This window comes from Brienomyrus brachyistius, unplaced genomic scaffold (genome assembly GCF_023856365.1).
Source record: "Brienomyrus brachyistius isolate T26 unplaced genomic scaffold, BBRACH_0.4 scaffold46, whole genome shotgun sequence".
Taxonomy (NCBI): domain Eukaryota; kingdom Metazoa; phylum Chordata; class Actinopteri; order Osteoglossiformes; family Mormyridae; genus Brienomyrus; species Brienomyrus brachyistius.
Window position 1 is genome coordinate 1,963,780 of NW_026042321.1, and position 16,084 is coordinate 1,979,863.

Below are 16,084 nucleotides of genomic sequence, written 5' to 3' on the forward strand. Positions count from 1 at the left end.
TCTGAATTTCCGTTCCGCCCCCTATGACGCTCAGGCAGGCATTGCAACAGAAATAATCACGTTGCGCGTGTGCGAGGCAGGAAGTCATGCTGTCTACGCAACTGATAAAAACCAGCACTTTAACCTTGAATGAAAAACATGCATAAGACGGCGATCTGAAAAGCATGTCAGCTGTCAGCCTAGCAGTGAAAGAGCGGCGAGCGTCGCATCTTAAACGGGGGAGCGGACTGAACGTGCAGTCGTCGCATTACGCAGTGACAAACTCTCCGGATCAATCTGAGCAGGTATGCTGTCTGAACGTGCTGATCTGCTAGTATAAGCATTGATTTGGTACATTATGATATCATTTTAAGATCATGAACCAGAGTGTTTCACTAGGCGCACGCAGTACGTGGTGCTTGGCTGAATTACGGAGGCGTGCTGGAACATCTGGGATCGCATATGTGAGCGCCAGGCGCTTTATAAACGAGCTAAAGGGGCATTTTTAAAGACGGTGTACTGAGCTGGGGAGCCACCAGTGATCGAGGTAGCCAACTGCTCTGCCCCCCCCCTCTGATTAATTCTTGCAACTCAGATTTTTCGCGTTTTCAATATTTCTCTATAGATCGGCCTATTTCTTGTCGGATACTTACCTTCGATGTAATCAATTAATTACACATCAATGAACTAAAACGGTGTCATGTATATTTATAATTAATTTCGAAAGACCACTGGAATTATACATATAGATAACTTTCTTTGCAAGTGTGACTTAAAGCAGAATCACAAATAAACCGCTGTTCTTCAATGTGTTTATTTGAATAGAGAAACACAGGCTGTGCCCTGCTGTTGCATTTATATACTGTGTATTCACCAGTGTTTCAATTAGCAAATTAGTACCGTAGAGGTTGCTTCTCAAGTGATCGCTATTTATAAATGTATCCATTTATACAACATATTTAATAAGCGTTTCTTCCCACTGTTCAACCCAAAGGAAAGGAATAATTCAAAATAAGGTCTTGCCTTTATCCAGCCTATTTCTCCTAGACATAACTGAGCTCAGTTCAATGTAAATATGAGATATTGACAATTTTCTTGTACTTAAATTCTGCTCCTGAAAAATAACCTTCCTGGCGTCTCGGCCTGATCCCTTTTTAAGATCTTAAAATACTTTTTCTCTTCACTGCACTGATTTTTATTTGTCTCCAATAATCAGCTCTTGAGAAAATAGTGTAAGATCTAAAAGAAAACTTGACTGATTAGCTTTTTAATGATCCTGCACAATATGAAGTATGTATCTTAGTAATCAAATTCAAGTCTCAACTCTGTGTTAAAAAAAACTCCTGCTTTTATTGTTATTTTGCTGTTGTAAAGGACAGGATAATTTCTTTTAGATTGATAAATTCTTTTGTTCCTTATTTCTCTTGGGGGTCGGGGGATTAGGAGAGACGGGTCCGAATTCAGTAATCTCGAAAGAAGCAAGTGATTTTATTTCTGATGATACAGAAAAGACTGTTTTGAGCAGCAAAACTTTCCCTGGTAATCTAGGTTCAGTACTTCCCCACTAGGTACGTGAGCAGGACCTTACTTGGGACTTTACCATTCAGTTTAAGAGTCTGGTTATTTAACAGTTACATTGTGACTGTGTCACTTTCCTGCAGTGTTAAGGATTAAAGCCAGATTTCCAGGATCAAAGTCAGCATTTGAACTCTTTTGCCAAAATACACTGTAGTGTGTTTAAATTGGTTTGGTAGACACTTTAAAGCAAATTGGGGGTCAGAGAGCATCAAGTGCCTAAAGAAAGCCTTGTGTAACACTTGTATTTTCACAAATGTTATTCTGCAGTATATGTACCTACGTATTGTACACTAAATTGATCTGAGAATGCTGAGATTTTCCATCTTAATACAGAAGAAACCTCCTAAAATAATGGCAGGTGAAAGAAACACATGCAAAAATTACAAATATTGGAGTAATGAAAGTAAGGAATTTTATTGAAGTTTCTGTGTTTTTCTTTGTGTGAGCCTGTGCGTGTGAGCCTGTGCGTGTGAGCCTGTGCGTGCATGTGAGCGTGTGTGCCTGTGCGTGCATGTGAGCGTGTGTGCGTGCATGTGAGCGTGTGTGCCTGTGCGTGCATGTATGCGTGTCTATACCCTCAGGGATTGGCAGTACACTCTATGCACAGGCTCCAGTGTACAAAATGAGCCCTTATGAATGCAGCGTGAAACAAAACAAAATGTTCCGACCCAGGCAGACGTGAGATGGAGCCGGGAGACGCGTCAGCTCACACCGCTGGATGACTGCGAGTGGCTCGGGTCGCTGTTCGGACTGGTGAACAAGTGCCTGCGGGGGGTGGGCTTCTGCCAGCTGTACTTCGGGGACAAGATTGTGGAGCCCGTGGTGGTGGTCCTCTTCTGGGTGATGCTGTGGTTCCTCGGCATCCAGGCTCTGGGCCTGGTTGGAGCTCTGTGCATCGTCATCATCTACATCCAGAAGTGATGCCTCGTTGGTTGGTGGGCTGTGCTCCTTCCATCAACCGCAGGTTCTTCACACTACCTGGCCTTCAGCAGACCAGTGGACACATCAAAAGTGCCTTGCATGGAGTTTTATACGACATACTTATGCACGGCGTTTGGTAGCAGTAATATTTTTCTTTTTGTAGTCATTCAGAGCTTTTAAAAATGTATTTTTTTAACTTATTGTTACATCCCGGTCTAGGGTCAAGGAGTAAACAGGGAGGACAACGGGGAATGGGGAGGGAGAAAAGAGAAATGACTCACAGACTAGTTATAGTTAAGATCGGATATATTTGAAGTATATTTTGATATAGTGAGATAAATGTGAAACACCAGGGTGACCTTCAGGAGCAGCAAAGGCCAAAATAATAAGCAAAACTAGTGAAATACCTACGTGAGCACCAGCTAAGGCTTCCATGAACAAAAAGAAAAGAAAACAAAAGACAATAGCTACCCTTATTAACCACAAAACGGAGACAAACGATTGACATGCAAAAAATAAGGGGCAGCTACTCCCTACAAGCCTTACACAGAAATATATACAGATTATTTACAAAGAATACACAGGGCAACCAAGTCCAAATCGAAATGCAAACAGGGTAGTCATTAGCCAAACACTGGGCCTGAAAGACATACACATCATAACGCGGAATAACCAAAGTCAAATAAATGGGAAATGAAACCTTAGACACTTCAGCACTTCTTGTCAGTATTAGAGACCTGATTGAATAACTCTTACACAGTCTGCTAAGAACTATGACTTCATTGTTTTTCAGCATGCAACAGATCTTCAACCCAGATACAGTTTACATGTCTGCAAGTTTAGACTCGGGTTAACCTGGGCACTTTACTACGGTAATCCTTACCAGGCTTTGTTTACTATACTGTATGCATCACACTTTAATTTCTCTTTTAAAAATCTCTTTAATGACTTTAATCTCTTTGACTTGTTGTGGGCTCTTTGTGATTCTTCTTGAGAGCTTTGGTGCAACACTGGCATGAAAGTGAAACCTATTTAATGGTTTCATAGCTGAAGGGAAGGCTTTACTGAAAACGGCCGTTTGCACATCTGCTGCCCCAATGGATGAATATATGTCCCAGATCTAGGTGAGCTAATGGGCCAGTGTGCTTGCTTGTACGGATTTGTTTTACATCACTGTGATTTTATTTCAGAAGTGTCACAGCCCATGGTTATGAATGCAAGGACGTTTTGACTCATCTGAGTTGTACCTTTTGGCTATAAGTTTTACGACATCTACTCATCTCCTCTTTGGAGATGTTCAAACTCACGTTTGCCTTTTTAACATCATATCTCACTTTTGCAGCCTTCTGTGTCTGTAAATGCGCATGGTGCCTCAAAAAGATTGTGGAATTTAAGTTTCTTACTCAGGACCCTGTACTGGAAAAGTGACTAGAAGATTGTTGAATGTTTAGTCCTCTTAGTGTGTGTGTGTGTGTGTGTGTGTGTGCGCGTGTGTGTGTGTGCGCGTGCCTGGAAATGGATTTGCATGCAGTCCAGACTCAGGCTCGGTGGATAGTTAGCTCTTTTTAATTCGAGTTATAATTTTTTTTACTTTAATGTTCCATTTTGGCTAAAGATTCTCTTAGAATTGTTCTTAAGCAGATTCGGAACATGAAAAATGGTGATAAATTGAATGGACTGCAAACTGAAATCTAATTTTAATAAATAAATCTTATAATAATATATCCTTTTTGTTGTGGGTTCGTAACACTAGAAAACACCAACAGCACATTTCGTTATGCACTTTTTTTGTCTGACTACCTACTAGGGATCCAGATTTTACCAGGGAATGTGTTTGACTAGGGCTGGGAAACATGCCCTAAAAATGATACCAGTTTTTTTCAGAGATTTTTATAATATCAGCATTTACCACAATATTCTAAAATTCATACCTAGAAGACAGTAAAATATGACAGGTGGTTTTTAGTTTTTCTGATTTTGAGGACCAGATTGTTTTACTAATAGTTATAGAGCATATGACAGGTCAATTACAGCAACAGACTCATATCTTGATAATGCACTATTTTTACACAAATTCTATGACTGTCAGTTATGCAAGAAAACAAGTATTTAGGCTATATCACGATACGATATTTGAACTGACGACTATATTAATGTTCATACTTATGGTACGATATTTTACCGAGATAACGCCCAGTCCTAGTCCAGGCTGTTCCCGTACCTCAGGGTTTCCGAGGATCAGCTCCAAGTTCTCCCCAGCCTTCTACTGGATAAGTGGTTTGAAAGAAGAATGAATGATCAGCATCTTATGCAGATATGAGATGTTACCAGTTAAAGAAAAAGTATTCAAAACCTTGCTGCTGTAAGATGTCTTTCTGTCACTCTTGAAGATAAAATGATACAATACAATTACAACACCTGAAAGTGATAATGAAATTTATTTCTCAGTAAAAAATATGCTGAATGAATTATTGACAGAAATGCACATAAATATATTTGAATTATTTAGTCAACGATGCATAAGAATAAACCAGTGCAATCAGGTAAGAGCTTCATACCAAGGTGGAGTGGAACCATAATATTGTCCTCTTTCATGCTTTTAATTTAAAAGCGCTATATAAATGTAATGTTTATTCATTCAATGTGAATGGCTTCAGCTACAGCATAGTTAAACTTGAGGCTGGGCCCAGCAGTTTTAAATGCCTCACATATAACTGAAGTTTAGCTAATTAAGAATTTTAAGAACCGTTTCAATATAGTTACACAAATAGAGTCATTTCACATTGGCATAGAATAGGCCTCTTCAGATCTCGCCCTCAATTCGTCAAGTCAACTGTACACTTATAAGGATATGTCGAATTTATACAAATTACAGGCTTTTGAGCATCACAATTTATCTCTCATTAATATTTTAGGCTTATAAAATTCTGGACATAAGTAAACATCTGTAAAGTGCTGAAAATCCAGTATCCGTTATCTAAAGTGCTACAGTGACATACAGTATGTTGTTTTCAAAATAAAATTAAACTTAAATGAGACCGTCAATTTGATTTTTCTAGAGGAAAATTAATTTGATAGATTAATCAAACCATTAGGAAAATAGATGATAAATAAAAATTATATACGGTGTTATAAAATTAAATATATTTAATTTATATAATTTATTTTATATAATATAAAAATTATATACGGTGTTATCCCCTCCTGGAGCCGACACCTTATCGTGGTGGAGGGGTTTGCGTGTTACAATGATCCCAGGAGCTATGTTGTCTGGGGCTTTACGCCCCTGGTAGGGTCACCCAAGGCAAACAGGTCCTGGGTGAGGAACCAGACGAAGTACGGCTCAAAAACCCCTTATGATGAGAAAAATTTTGGAACCACGTTTTCCCTTGCCCGGACGCGGGTCACCGGGGCCCCCCCCTGGAGCCAGGCCTGGGGGTGGGGCTCGATGGCGAGCGCCTGGCGGCCAGGCCTACACCCATGGGGCCTGGTCGGGCACAGCCCGAACAAGGCACGTGGGTCCCCCCTCCAATGGGCTCACCACCCATGGGAGGGGCCATAGGGGTCGGGTGCGAGGTGATCTGGGCGGCGGCCAAAGGCGGGGACCTTGGCGGTCCGATCCTCGGCTGCAGAAGCTAGCTCTAGGGACATGGAATGTCACCTCTCTGATGGGGAAAGAGCCTGAGCTGGTGCGCGAGGTTGTGAAGTTCCGGCTAGATATAGTCGGACTCACCTCGACGCACGGCTTGGGCTCTGGAACCAGTCTCCTTGAGGGGGGTTGGACCCTTTTCCACTCTGGAGTTGCCCGCGGGGAGAGGCGCTGAGCGGGCGTGGGCATACTTATTGCCCCCAGGCTGGGCGCCTGTACATTGGGGTTTACCGCAGTGGACGAGAGGGTAGCCTCCCTCCGCCTTCGGGTGGGGAGACGGGTCCTGACTGTTGTTTGCGCTTATGCGCCAAACAGCAGTTCGGAATACCCACCCTTTTTGGAGTCCTTGGAGGGGGTGTTGGAGAGCGCTCCTCCTGGGGACTCCCTTGTTCTACTGGGGGACTTCAATGCTCACGTGGGCAGCGACAGTGAGACCTGGAGGGGCGTGATTGGGAGGAACGGCCCCCCCGATCTGAACCCGAGCGGTGTTTTGTTATTGGACTTCTGTGCTCGTCACGGACTGTCCATAATGAACACCATGTTCAAGCATAAGGGTGTCCATATGTGCACTTGGCACCAGGACACCCAAGGCCGCAGTTCGATGATCGACTTTGTAGTCGTGTCATCGGACTTGCGGCCGCATGTTTTGGACACTCGGGTGAAGAGAGGGGCGGAGCTGTCAACCGATCACTACCTGGTGGTGGGTTGGCTCCGCTGGTGGGGGAGGAAGCCGGCCAGGCCTGGCAGGCCCAAGCGTATAGTGAGGGTCTTCTGGGAACGTCTGGCGGAATCCCCGGTCAGGGAGAGTTTCAACTCCTACCTCCAGCAGAACTTTTCCCATATCCTGGGGGAGGCGGGGGACATTGAGTCCGAATGGGCCATGTTCCGTGCCTTCATTGTGGAGGTGGCTGACCGGAGCTGCGGCCGTAAGGTGGTCGGTGCCTGTCGCGGCGGTAATCCCCGAACCCACTGGTGGGCACCGGTGGTAAGGGATGCCGTCAAGCTGAAGAAGGAGTCTTATCGGGCCTTTCTGGCCTGTGGGACTCCAGACGCAGCTGACGGCTACCGGCAGGCCAAGCGGAATGCGGCTTTGGCGGTCGCTGAGGCAAAAACTCGGGTGTGGGAGGAGTTTGGTGAGGCCATGGAGAACGACTTCCGGACGGCTTCGAGGAAATTCTGGTCCACCATCCGGCGGCTCCGGGCGGGAAAGCGGTGCAGCATCAACACTATTTATGGTGGGGATGGTGCGCTGCTGACCTCAGCTCGGGACGTTTTGGGTCGGTGGAGGGAGTACTTCGAAGACCTCCTCAATCCCACCGACACGCCTTCCAACATGGAAGCAGAGTGTGGGGACTTGGGGGTGGACTCGCCTATCTCGGGGGTGGAGGTCGCTGAGGTGGTCAAAAAGCTCCTCGGTGGCCGGGCCCCGGGGGTGGACGAGATTCGCCCAGAGTTCCTCAAGGCTCTGGATGCTGCGGGGCTGTCCTGGCTGACACGCATCTGCAGCATCGCGTGGACATCGGGGGCAGTGCCTCTGGATTGGCAGACCGGGGTGGTGGTCCCCCTCTTTAAGAAGGGGGACCGGAGGGTGTGCTCCAACTACAGGGGGATCACACTCCTCAGCCTCCCTGGTAAGGTCTATTCGGGGGTCCTGGAAAGGAGGGTCAGCCGGACTGTCGAACCTCGGATTCAGGAGGAGCAGTGTGGTTTTCGCCCTGGCCGTGGAACAGTGGACCAGCTCTATACTCTCAGCAGGGTTCTGGAGGGTTCATGGGAGTTTGCCCGACCAGTCTACATGTGTTTTGTGGACTTGGAAAAGGCATTCGACCGTGTCCCTCGTGGGGTCCTGTGGGGAGTGCTCCGGGAGTATGGGGTACCGGGCTCCCTTTTAAGGGCGGTTCGGTCCCTGTATGACCGGTGCCAGAGTTTGGTTCGCATGGGCGGCAATAAGTCGGACTCGTTTCCGGTGAGGGTTGGACTCCGTCAGGGCTGCCCTTTGTCACCGATTCTGTTCATAGTTTTTATGGACAGAATTTCTAGGCGCAGCCAGGGCGTTGAGGGCGTCCAGTTCGGTGACCTCAGGATTAGGTCTCTGCTTTTTGCGGATGATGTGGTTCTATTGGCCTCATCGAGCCGTGACCTTCAGCTCTCACTGGAGCAGTTCGCAGCCGAGTGCGAAGCGGCTGGGATGAGAATCAGCACCTCCAAATCCGAGACCATGGTTCTCAGCCGGAAAAGGGTAGAGTGCTCTCTCCGGGTTGGGGATGGGGTCCTCCCCCAAGTGGAGGAGTTTAAGTATCTCGGGATCTTGTTCACGAGTGGGGGAACGATGGAGCGGGAGATCGACAGGCGGATCGGTGCGGCGTCAGCAGTCATGCGGGCGCTGCATCGGTCTGTCATGGTGAAGAGAGAGCTGAGCCAAAAGGCGAAGCTCTCGATTTACCAGTCGATCTACGTTCCTACCCTCACCTATGGTCATGAGCTTTGGGTAGTGACCGAAAGAACGAGATCGCGGGTACAAGCGGCCGAAATGAGTTTCCTCCGCAGGGTGGCTGGGCTCTCCCTTAGAGATAGGGTGAGGAGCTCAGTCATTCGGGAGGGACTCAGAGTAGAGCCGCTGCTCCTCCACATCGAGAGGAGCCAGATGAGGTGGCTCGGGCATCTGATCAGGATGCCTCCGGGACGCCTCCCTGGGGAGGTATTCCGGGCATGTTCCACTGGGAGGAGACCCCGGGGAAGACCCAGGACACGCTGGAGAGACTATGTCTCTCGGCTGGCCTGGGAACGCCTCGGGGTCCCCCCAGAGGAGCTGGACGAAGTGGCCGGGGAGAGGGAAGTTTGGGTCTCCCTGCTGAGGCTGCTGCCCCCGCGACCCGACTCCGGATTAAGCGGGAGATGATGGATGGATGGATGGATACGGTGTTATATATATACGGGACAGTCCTAGTGCAAGGTACTGAATTTCTGTGAAATAAATTTACATTCTTTAGCAAATTCTTTTATCAAAAGCAACACGCAATTGACAAAGTAGGATCAGATAGTCGGCTATAGAGTGCAAACCTGCAGAGCAACACATCACCCCTAGAAATAGCATAAAACGAAAAAGCATACCATTAACACATATGCCTAATATTGAAATTAAAGAAGGGAAAACATCACATTTATAATGATGTTTATTCACTTAGTAGGTCGATTCTCCTATACTTGTAAGTCAAAGAATTAGGTAAAGGCTAAATTACATAGCAAAGCCTAACTTTACTTTAAATTTAGCACAATAAAATGTATAAAATGTAGCACAAACAATATCAACACATACACTTTGTTAATCTTGTTGCCGGATCCAGTAAAAATTAGTTAGTGGGCACTGAACTGTCAGTCAAAAACTTATTAGCCAATCATCCCTAGAAAAGCCCGCCCATGCGAGAAGTTTGTGTCAGAACTGTAAAGAAAAAGTCAGGCAGAGCACAAGCGAAGAAGTTGACAATATAAACAAAGGAGCACATTATCAAAAGACCAAGTTAATTTGTTTGAAAGTTATACATTGTGCTTTTGAGATGACATTTCTTTTGCTTCAGTGAGAAGTTTTGCGTGGGGCGGCATGGTGGTGCAGTGGTTAGCACTGTCGCCTCACACCTCTGGGACCCGGGTTCGAGTCTCCGCCTGGGTCACATGTGTGCGGAGTTTGCATGTTCTCCCCGTGTCGTCGTGGGGTTTCTTCCGGGTACTCCGGTTTCCCCCCACAGTCCAAAAACATGCTGAGGCTAATTGGAGTTGCTGAATTGCCCATAGGTGTGCATGTGTGAGTGAATGGTGTGTGAGTGTGCCCTGCGATGGGCTGGCCCCCCATCCTGGGTTGTTCCCTGCCTTGTGCCCATTGATTCCGGGATAGGCTCCGGACCCCCCGCGACCCAATAGGATAAGCGGTTTGGAAAATGGATGGATGGATGGATGGATGGAGAAGTTTTGCTTTATAATATTGGCACAAATCTGACTCTGTACCTCCCCCTCCTACCTGTGCCGCCATAACCTTACACTCATCTAATTGTTTGCACTTCCTCTAGTCTCTCCTGGGATGTGCTCAGGGCCACCATCAGAAATGTATGCCCCCCCCCCCCCCTCGGTTTATTAAAACAATTTGGCCAAAAGATTTGTAAGCCTGGCAACGCATCAAGGTAGACTTTTCAGCAGGGGTCTAACTAACCTGATTTAACCTAATCTAAACAAATCTATCTTAAGCTAACCTATAGTCATGTAGCAACATTCTCCACCGCTTATTTACTAAAGAAAAATATGATACACTAACATCTGCAGCATAACAGGAATACACGCTTAACCATGTTAATAGCTCACTACATTGACCACAGTTGCTGTGCTCCAAGCTCAAATACATAGATCAACTCCATAATTTTGATAATTATACTAGATTTTACTATTTTACTCATTAAAACAAGCATAATCCTACTTTCTTCCTAAACATTCTAGATCTGGGGCATCAAACACTCTTCCCATGGGCTGGAACTGGTCAGATTAAAGGTCTGATCCGGCCTGCCAGAGATTTTGAATATCAACACATTGGACTGGAAAATCCTTCAAAAAAACGTTGGTCCTGTAGGGGGTGTGTCATGCCAAAACTCTTCCACCATCTGAATTCTTTCTTCCTGTGAAGTACTGCTCAGCTGCTAGGCCCAAGACACAATTATGATGATGTAATTTCAAAGCACTCTATAAGTTTCAGGTTCACCGTTGCCACGGCAGCATGAGTTAACATCAATAAAATGCTATTACAGATGTTTTGCAAAAGTGTGTTTTTATTATTATTAAGAAATCATTTACATTTAACTTGATACTACAACCAGCATGTTTCATTAGATTGTCTATTTAGCTCCATAGCTACATGTTTTATTTGCTATTACTTCATTTTTTAAAGGTGTGTTTTTATCAATAAAAAAATCAGTTGACGTTTAACTTGATAGCATAAACAACATATTTTGTTAGTTTATGAATGAATATTTAGATCGATAGTGGCATGTTTTCTTAACCGGTAAGTTTGAATGAATGAAAGTCAGACGTCTTTTAGTGAGTCATGAAAGGCACGTAGTACTGTAGGTGCGGTACTGGGAGTAGTAACTTCCAATGACCAGAATTCAGATCAGACACACAAAATTTTATTATTTAGTTGACAAAATGCATTTGTTCACTAAAATGTCTTTCTTTCATTCACGAAATGCCTTTTGTAGACAAAAATTCATTTGTGGCGCCACGTGCTGGACGATCAGGCAGGGAGCGAGGAATCAAGGATCTGGGAAACAGAGAGTCGGGAATGAGGGTTTATTGATGAAAACAGGTACAAACAGCAAGAGACTTCAATGACCGGACTGGGGAAACAGACTAGAACATGGACTAAATACACAGGACTACTCAAACTGACAGAAAACAAAACAACTGGTTACAATCGGGGTAGCACATGTGGTTAATGAGGGGGCGTGCCGCACACGAGGATCGTACGAGCAGGTCATACCATTTAGTTGATAAAATGCATTTTGTGAATGAAATTACTTATTACTGAAAGTAGATTCACCCTTAGTTCACGAAATGCAAGGTGCTGATATCAAAGTTAAATGCACAAAATTAAACATTCTTTTTGATTTCTGTGCACGAAAGAAAGTGAAGTCTTGCTTTTATGGACAAAATGTGTGAAAAGTGGAGTTTTTCTTTTTGTGGACAAAATACAGCAAGGCATTCCTTGATTTTGTCAATAAATAATGCATTTTTTATGGCACAAAATGTTATTTTCAGCACGAAATTGAGCGCTTGGCCCTATAAATTCTGTACACTTGAACTAGCAGAGTTTTTTTTTTGTTTTAAGCATACTGTTACACTTGCATTACTTATAACTACTCTATGGGCCGCCATTTGTAAAGGTACTAAACATTTTTGTACTTGCCACTTTTTCAACATTTAGTGCAATTTTCTGACATTTAGCTAGAAGTAGGAGGTGTTGTGTATCATCAAGTTTTTTTTCTGTGTAGGTTATGTTCAAAATTGTTTATCCTATGTAAATTTAAATGGCTAAATATATTAAATGTAAATGTTAAATGTAAATATAAATGTTAAATATAAATGTTTACGAGCGTCGCTCTTTCGCATATTGGTCAATACCGACACGAAAACGTGCAATCTTTCACGAGATGTGTTTAGTGATTTTCATCTGACAGATACTGAAGTATGCAGTAATAATAATAATAGAATGAAGGGCAAACATTAATACAACAGTCTTCATGTGCAAATGAAAAATTATATTGTCTAGCCAAAAGGAAGCTACCATACTCACAAATAAACAAAAAAACTATATGTATACCTATTGTCACGACCATAGCGGGCAGCAGTGCGATCGTGCGGGTAGGCGGGTCAGGAACAAGCAAGGCAAGCGGAAATCGGGGCAAACGACGGGTTTATTGAGGGCTAGGGAGCAGGAGACACTTAACCACACCATAACCACAATGACGGACAGGGGAAATAGGTCAGACCAGGACTTAAATACACCAAGACTAATCAAAGGAATCGGACAAAGCTGGAGACGATCAGGGAATCAGTAATCAGGGGGCGTGGCACACACGAGGAGCGGACGAGCCGGGCATGACACCTATATGTATTCATTCCATTTTTACAAAAATACTCTGTAGACTGATGTTGCTAGCTATATCTGTTAGCTGTGACTAAAGTCAGAACTTACTGATCTCAGTGATGTAGGGGGCATTAATGCTGCATGTGCATTAGGGCACTGCCGGTTTCGCAGTTTCTGCGATTGGAACTGCCGTTTTGAAACGATTTTTTGCCATTTCCGAACAAAACGTTCAGCAGCAGCAGCATCTTACGAACTGCTGCCACCAACGAAAGTATGGTGGGAAATATTTAAGGCCAATTTATACGATACTGCTGATTCCCCTCCTGCCCCAAAATACATTCATAACTTCCCGATGTCACAGTGGAAGGTGTACATGATGTTGCTCCCGGCCGTGTAGCAATACCATGTAAGGCAGCGCGAACACCTGCCAAAACTGCGCGTTCTATGGTCTCCAAGTGAGCAGAACTCGCCATGTTGTCCTGCATCAGCCCTAACCAGTGTTGCCAACTATTTTCAATGGAAAGTAGCTAAAGTCTGCTCGAAAAGTCGCCAAATGTCGCTAGGTGACGTAATGCGCACATTTGCATATTGATGACGTAATTACGTTGTGTTTGCATTCTGCGTGTTTTCCCTAATCTTTCCTCACGTATCCAATATAGAACTGTTAAAAATCAATATAAATCAATTACGTTACATATTTTCTGTTAGACAACACAACAGAACTTATTAACCAGCAGTTACATCCTCTGCAATGAAATAAGAAGAATAAATAAATAAATAAGAAAAAATAAGAAAAAACGGTCAAATTAAATAGTTTTATTTCAAGCAAAGGAGAAGCAGGTAAGTGATTGGTCCATGGCAACACCGTTTGCACATGCGCAGCTCATTCACATCTATGTCAGCTGCCATGCGGTCACGGGAATATGCTGCTCCTTTCAGCCGGAGCTAGCGCTCACTGATCAGAGCAGACACAGGGAGATGAGTAGCTGTACCGGGAAAGCAAGACCTCACGCTTACAGAACAGTACTGGCGACATTTGTAAAGTTGCTAAGGTTTGTCCAAAAGTCGCTAGATTTGTCGCTAGGCGCTTTTTTGAAAAAAAAAGTCGTCAAGGGGGTCTGAAAAGTCGCTAAATCTAGCGACAAAGTCGCTGAGTTGGCAACACTGGCCCTAACCTGCAACCACTTAGCGCGCTCTTGTCGGTACCGCCCATTTCTACGCAGATGGGCGTGGCTAATTTGCATACGTTCTCAACATTTAGAGTCTACATTTAACATTTATATTTGACATTTAAGTTTTACACTTAACATTTAGATATGTTAACATTTAACATTTATATCAAACATTTATATTTACATTTAAATTTTATATTTAACATTTATATTAAATAATTTTGACCATAATCTACACAGCAAAAAAACCTGATGATCTACAACACCATTGACTTCTAGCTAAATGTCAGAAAATTGCACTAAATGTTGAAAACTGGCAAGTACAAAAATGTTTAGTACCTTTAATAATGGCGGCCCAGACTTCTCTGTAATATTTTGGTTGTGTATTTGGGAAAACCGTTGATTACTTCTATGAATTTCGGAAGTTTCATAGAGCATTGCAGTCTCTTCATCTGATGGTACATGATTTATAATCAATTCAATTGTTCATTTAACACACCTCTACAGGGAGAAAAGAAACCTCTACTATTGAAACAAAAAATTCAAAAGGCAGTTTAACAAATTAAAACAAATTAAATAAATACTAAGAGTATTAATAATGTATTACTAATCTAGGAAACATCATTTTCATGTGGCCCACACAAGTTTGGGCATGTTCCATTGTAGCCCATTCACTGAAATGAGTTTCACACCCCTGTTCTACATACAAATGCATAGTAATAAGAGTATCACATACAAACTTTTCTATGGAGCTAAATGAGGGCCAATAGTTTTGTCAATCTGAAAAAAGAATTGAAAATAAAATTTCAAGCTTTGATGTTGAACTTCTAAAAACACAATAATGTATTCAAACTAAGAATAAGAGTTTGAAAGTTTTTTTTTTTGTTTAGAAATAATTTTGATTCAGTTCTGGAGTTTTTTAAATAAATGTTTTGATGGGCGACAGCAATGGATGTCCGGGCCTCAGCCAAGTGATAGTTTTATGAAACTACATGTCAGTGCTATCACGATCAGTGAGCGTGGATAATGCTCACGGGCAGGCAGACGGGCAGAAAAGCAGGCAGGCAGGATCGGGGAAAAACGATGGTTCAATCAGGAACTGGGAGCAGGAAACACCAGACATCGACTAACATCAATGACAGACAATGAACTGAGGCAAGACGGGGACTGAAATAGACAAGACAACAGAGTACAGCTGGGTACAATCAGGGAAGCACACGTGGATAATCAGGAGGGCGTGGCACACACGAGGATCGTACGAGCTGGGCGTGACAAGTGCATGTAGTGAATTTAGCATAAAGGTCCCAGTATGAAATTGACACATGAAAGTAGCCAGGAGCTACTCAAGCTCCAAGTCAAGACAGCCCAGGAACTTGTAACTAGGAACCAAGTTCTTTATTACAGGGGTGTGATGAAAGATTTAATATGTACTAAAGGAAATGCATCAAAAGCGGCCCAAACTAGAAAAGATGGCTGGTAAAAAGTGTCTGACAAATTAAAGTAAAAATTTAAAGTAGTGCACACTGCCTGTGTGGCTATGAGGGCCTGACTTCGCCTAGTTGGACTTCTACTACTGTATATGGAGCTAATGAATCTTTAAGATATAATATTCCATCTCGGCTGAAGTGGTATTTTTCAAAAAGAATATCATTCGGCAACAATAAAGGATTTTGCTGATCGCGCAAAACTCTCTCAATTTGAAATTCCCTTCTTATTATTTGTGCCCCAATTGCAATTGGTCGCTCATCCATGAATGGCGAGGCCAGGACTAAACAGATTTCCATGCACGGACCATGATTAAGTGTGTGAGCTAATCCTTGTTTACGTATAACAAACCTGCTCTGAGCAATTTTGAGGATTTGGATCTGCTGCTATGACAACTCATCCAGCAAGAGTTTCGAAAAACCGACAGATCCAGGATCATGCCAAATCATCAACAATTACATCCAGCTAAAAGAGTAATCCACTTGCGAAAAATACCCCTCAGGACTTGTCCCACATGTTTGTGGAACCTGACAAACATTTACAGTTGTCACAGTGATGTAGTTGCCGATGGATATCAAATTGGACCCCTTATGAAGGGTGTTATCATTGATGTTTTACATTATGCCTGTTAAATTTGCAATGAGGACATTGTGGACGACACTTTCCTCAATAATA

General features: G+C 43.6%; 4 protein-coding genes across 4 annotated transcripts in view; 3 read left to right on the forward strand and 1 right to left on the reverse strand.

Moving 5' to 3' along the window:
- Positions 1-16,084, forward strand: part of LOC125723191 (uncharacterized protein FAM241A-like) — a 229,966-nt gene that overhangs the window by 124,596 nt on the left and 89,286 nt on the right. The window lies entirely within an intron of this gene.
- Positions 1-16,084, reverse strand: part of LOC125723188 (lactose-binding lectin l-2-like) — a 128,945-nt gene that overhangs the window by 98,428 nt on the left and 14,433 nt on the right. The window lies entirely within an intron of this gene.
- The window catches only part of LOC125723186 (lactose-binding lectin l-2-like), a 114,649-nt gene that overhangs the window by 46,055 nt on the left and 52,510 nt on the right, over positions 1-16,084 (forward strand). The window lies entirely within an intron of this gene.
- Positions 43-4,153, forward strand: LOC125723192 (uncharacterized protein FAM241A-like). Its single transcript, XM_048999617.1, has 2 exons — positions 43-284; positions 2,230-4,153. Exons 1-2 carry the CDS (start codon positions 165-167, stop codon positions 2,476-2,478), a joined length of 369 nt encoding a protein of 122 aa, XP_048855574.1. The 5' UTR covers positions 43-164; the 3' UTR covers positions 2,479-4,153.

What these genes read in the sequence shown, in the direction of transcription:
- LOC125723192 (XM_048999617.1), top strand. Translation starts at nt 165, where the DNA reads ATGTCAGCTGTCAGCCTAGCAGTGAAAGAGCGGCGAGCGTCGCATCTT. An exon ending in CTCCGGATCAATCTGAGCAG is followed by an intron (nt 285 to 2,229) that starts GTATGCTGTCTG and finishes GTTCCGACCCAG; the next exon opens with GCAGACGTGAGATGGAGCCG.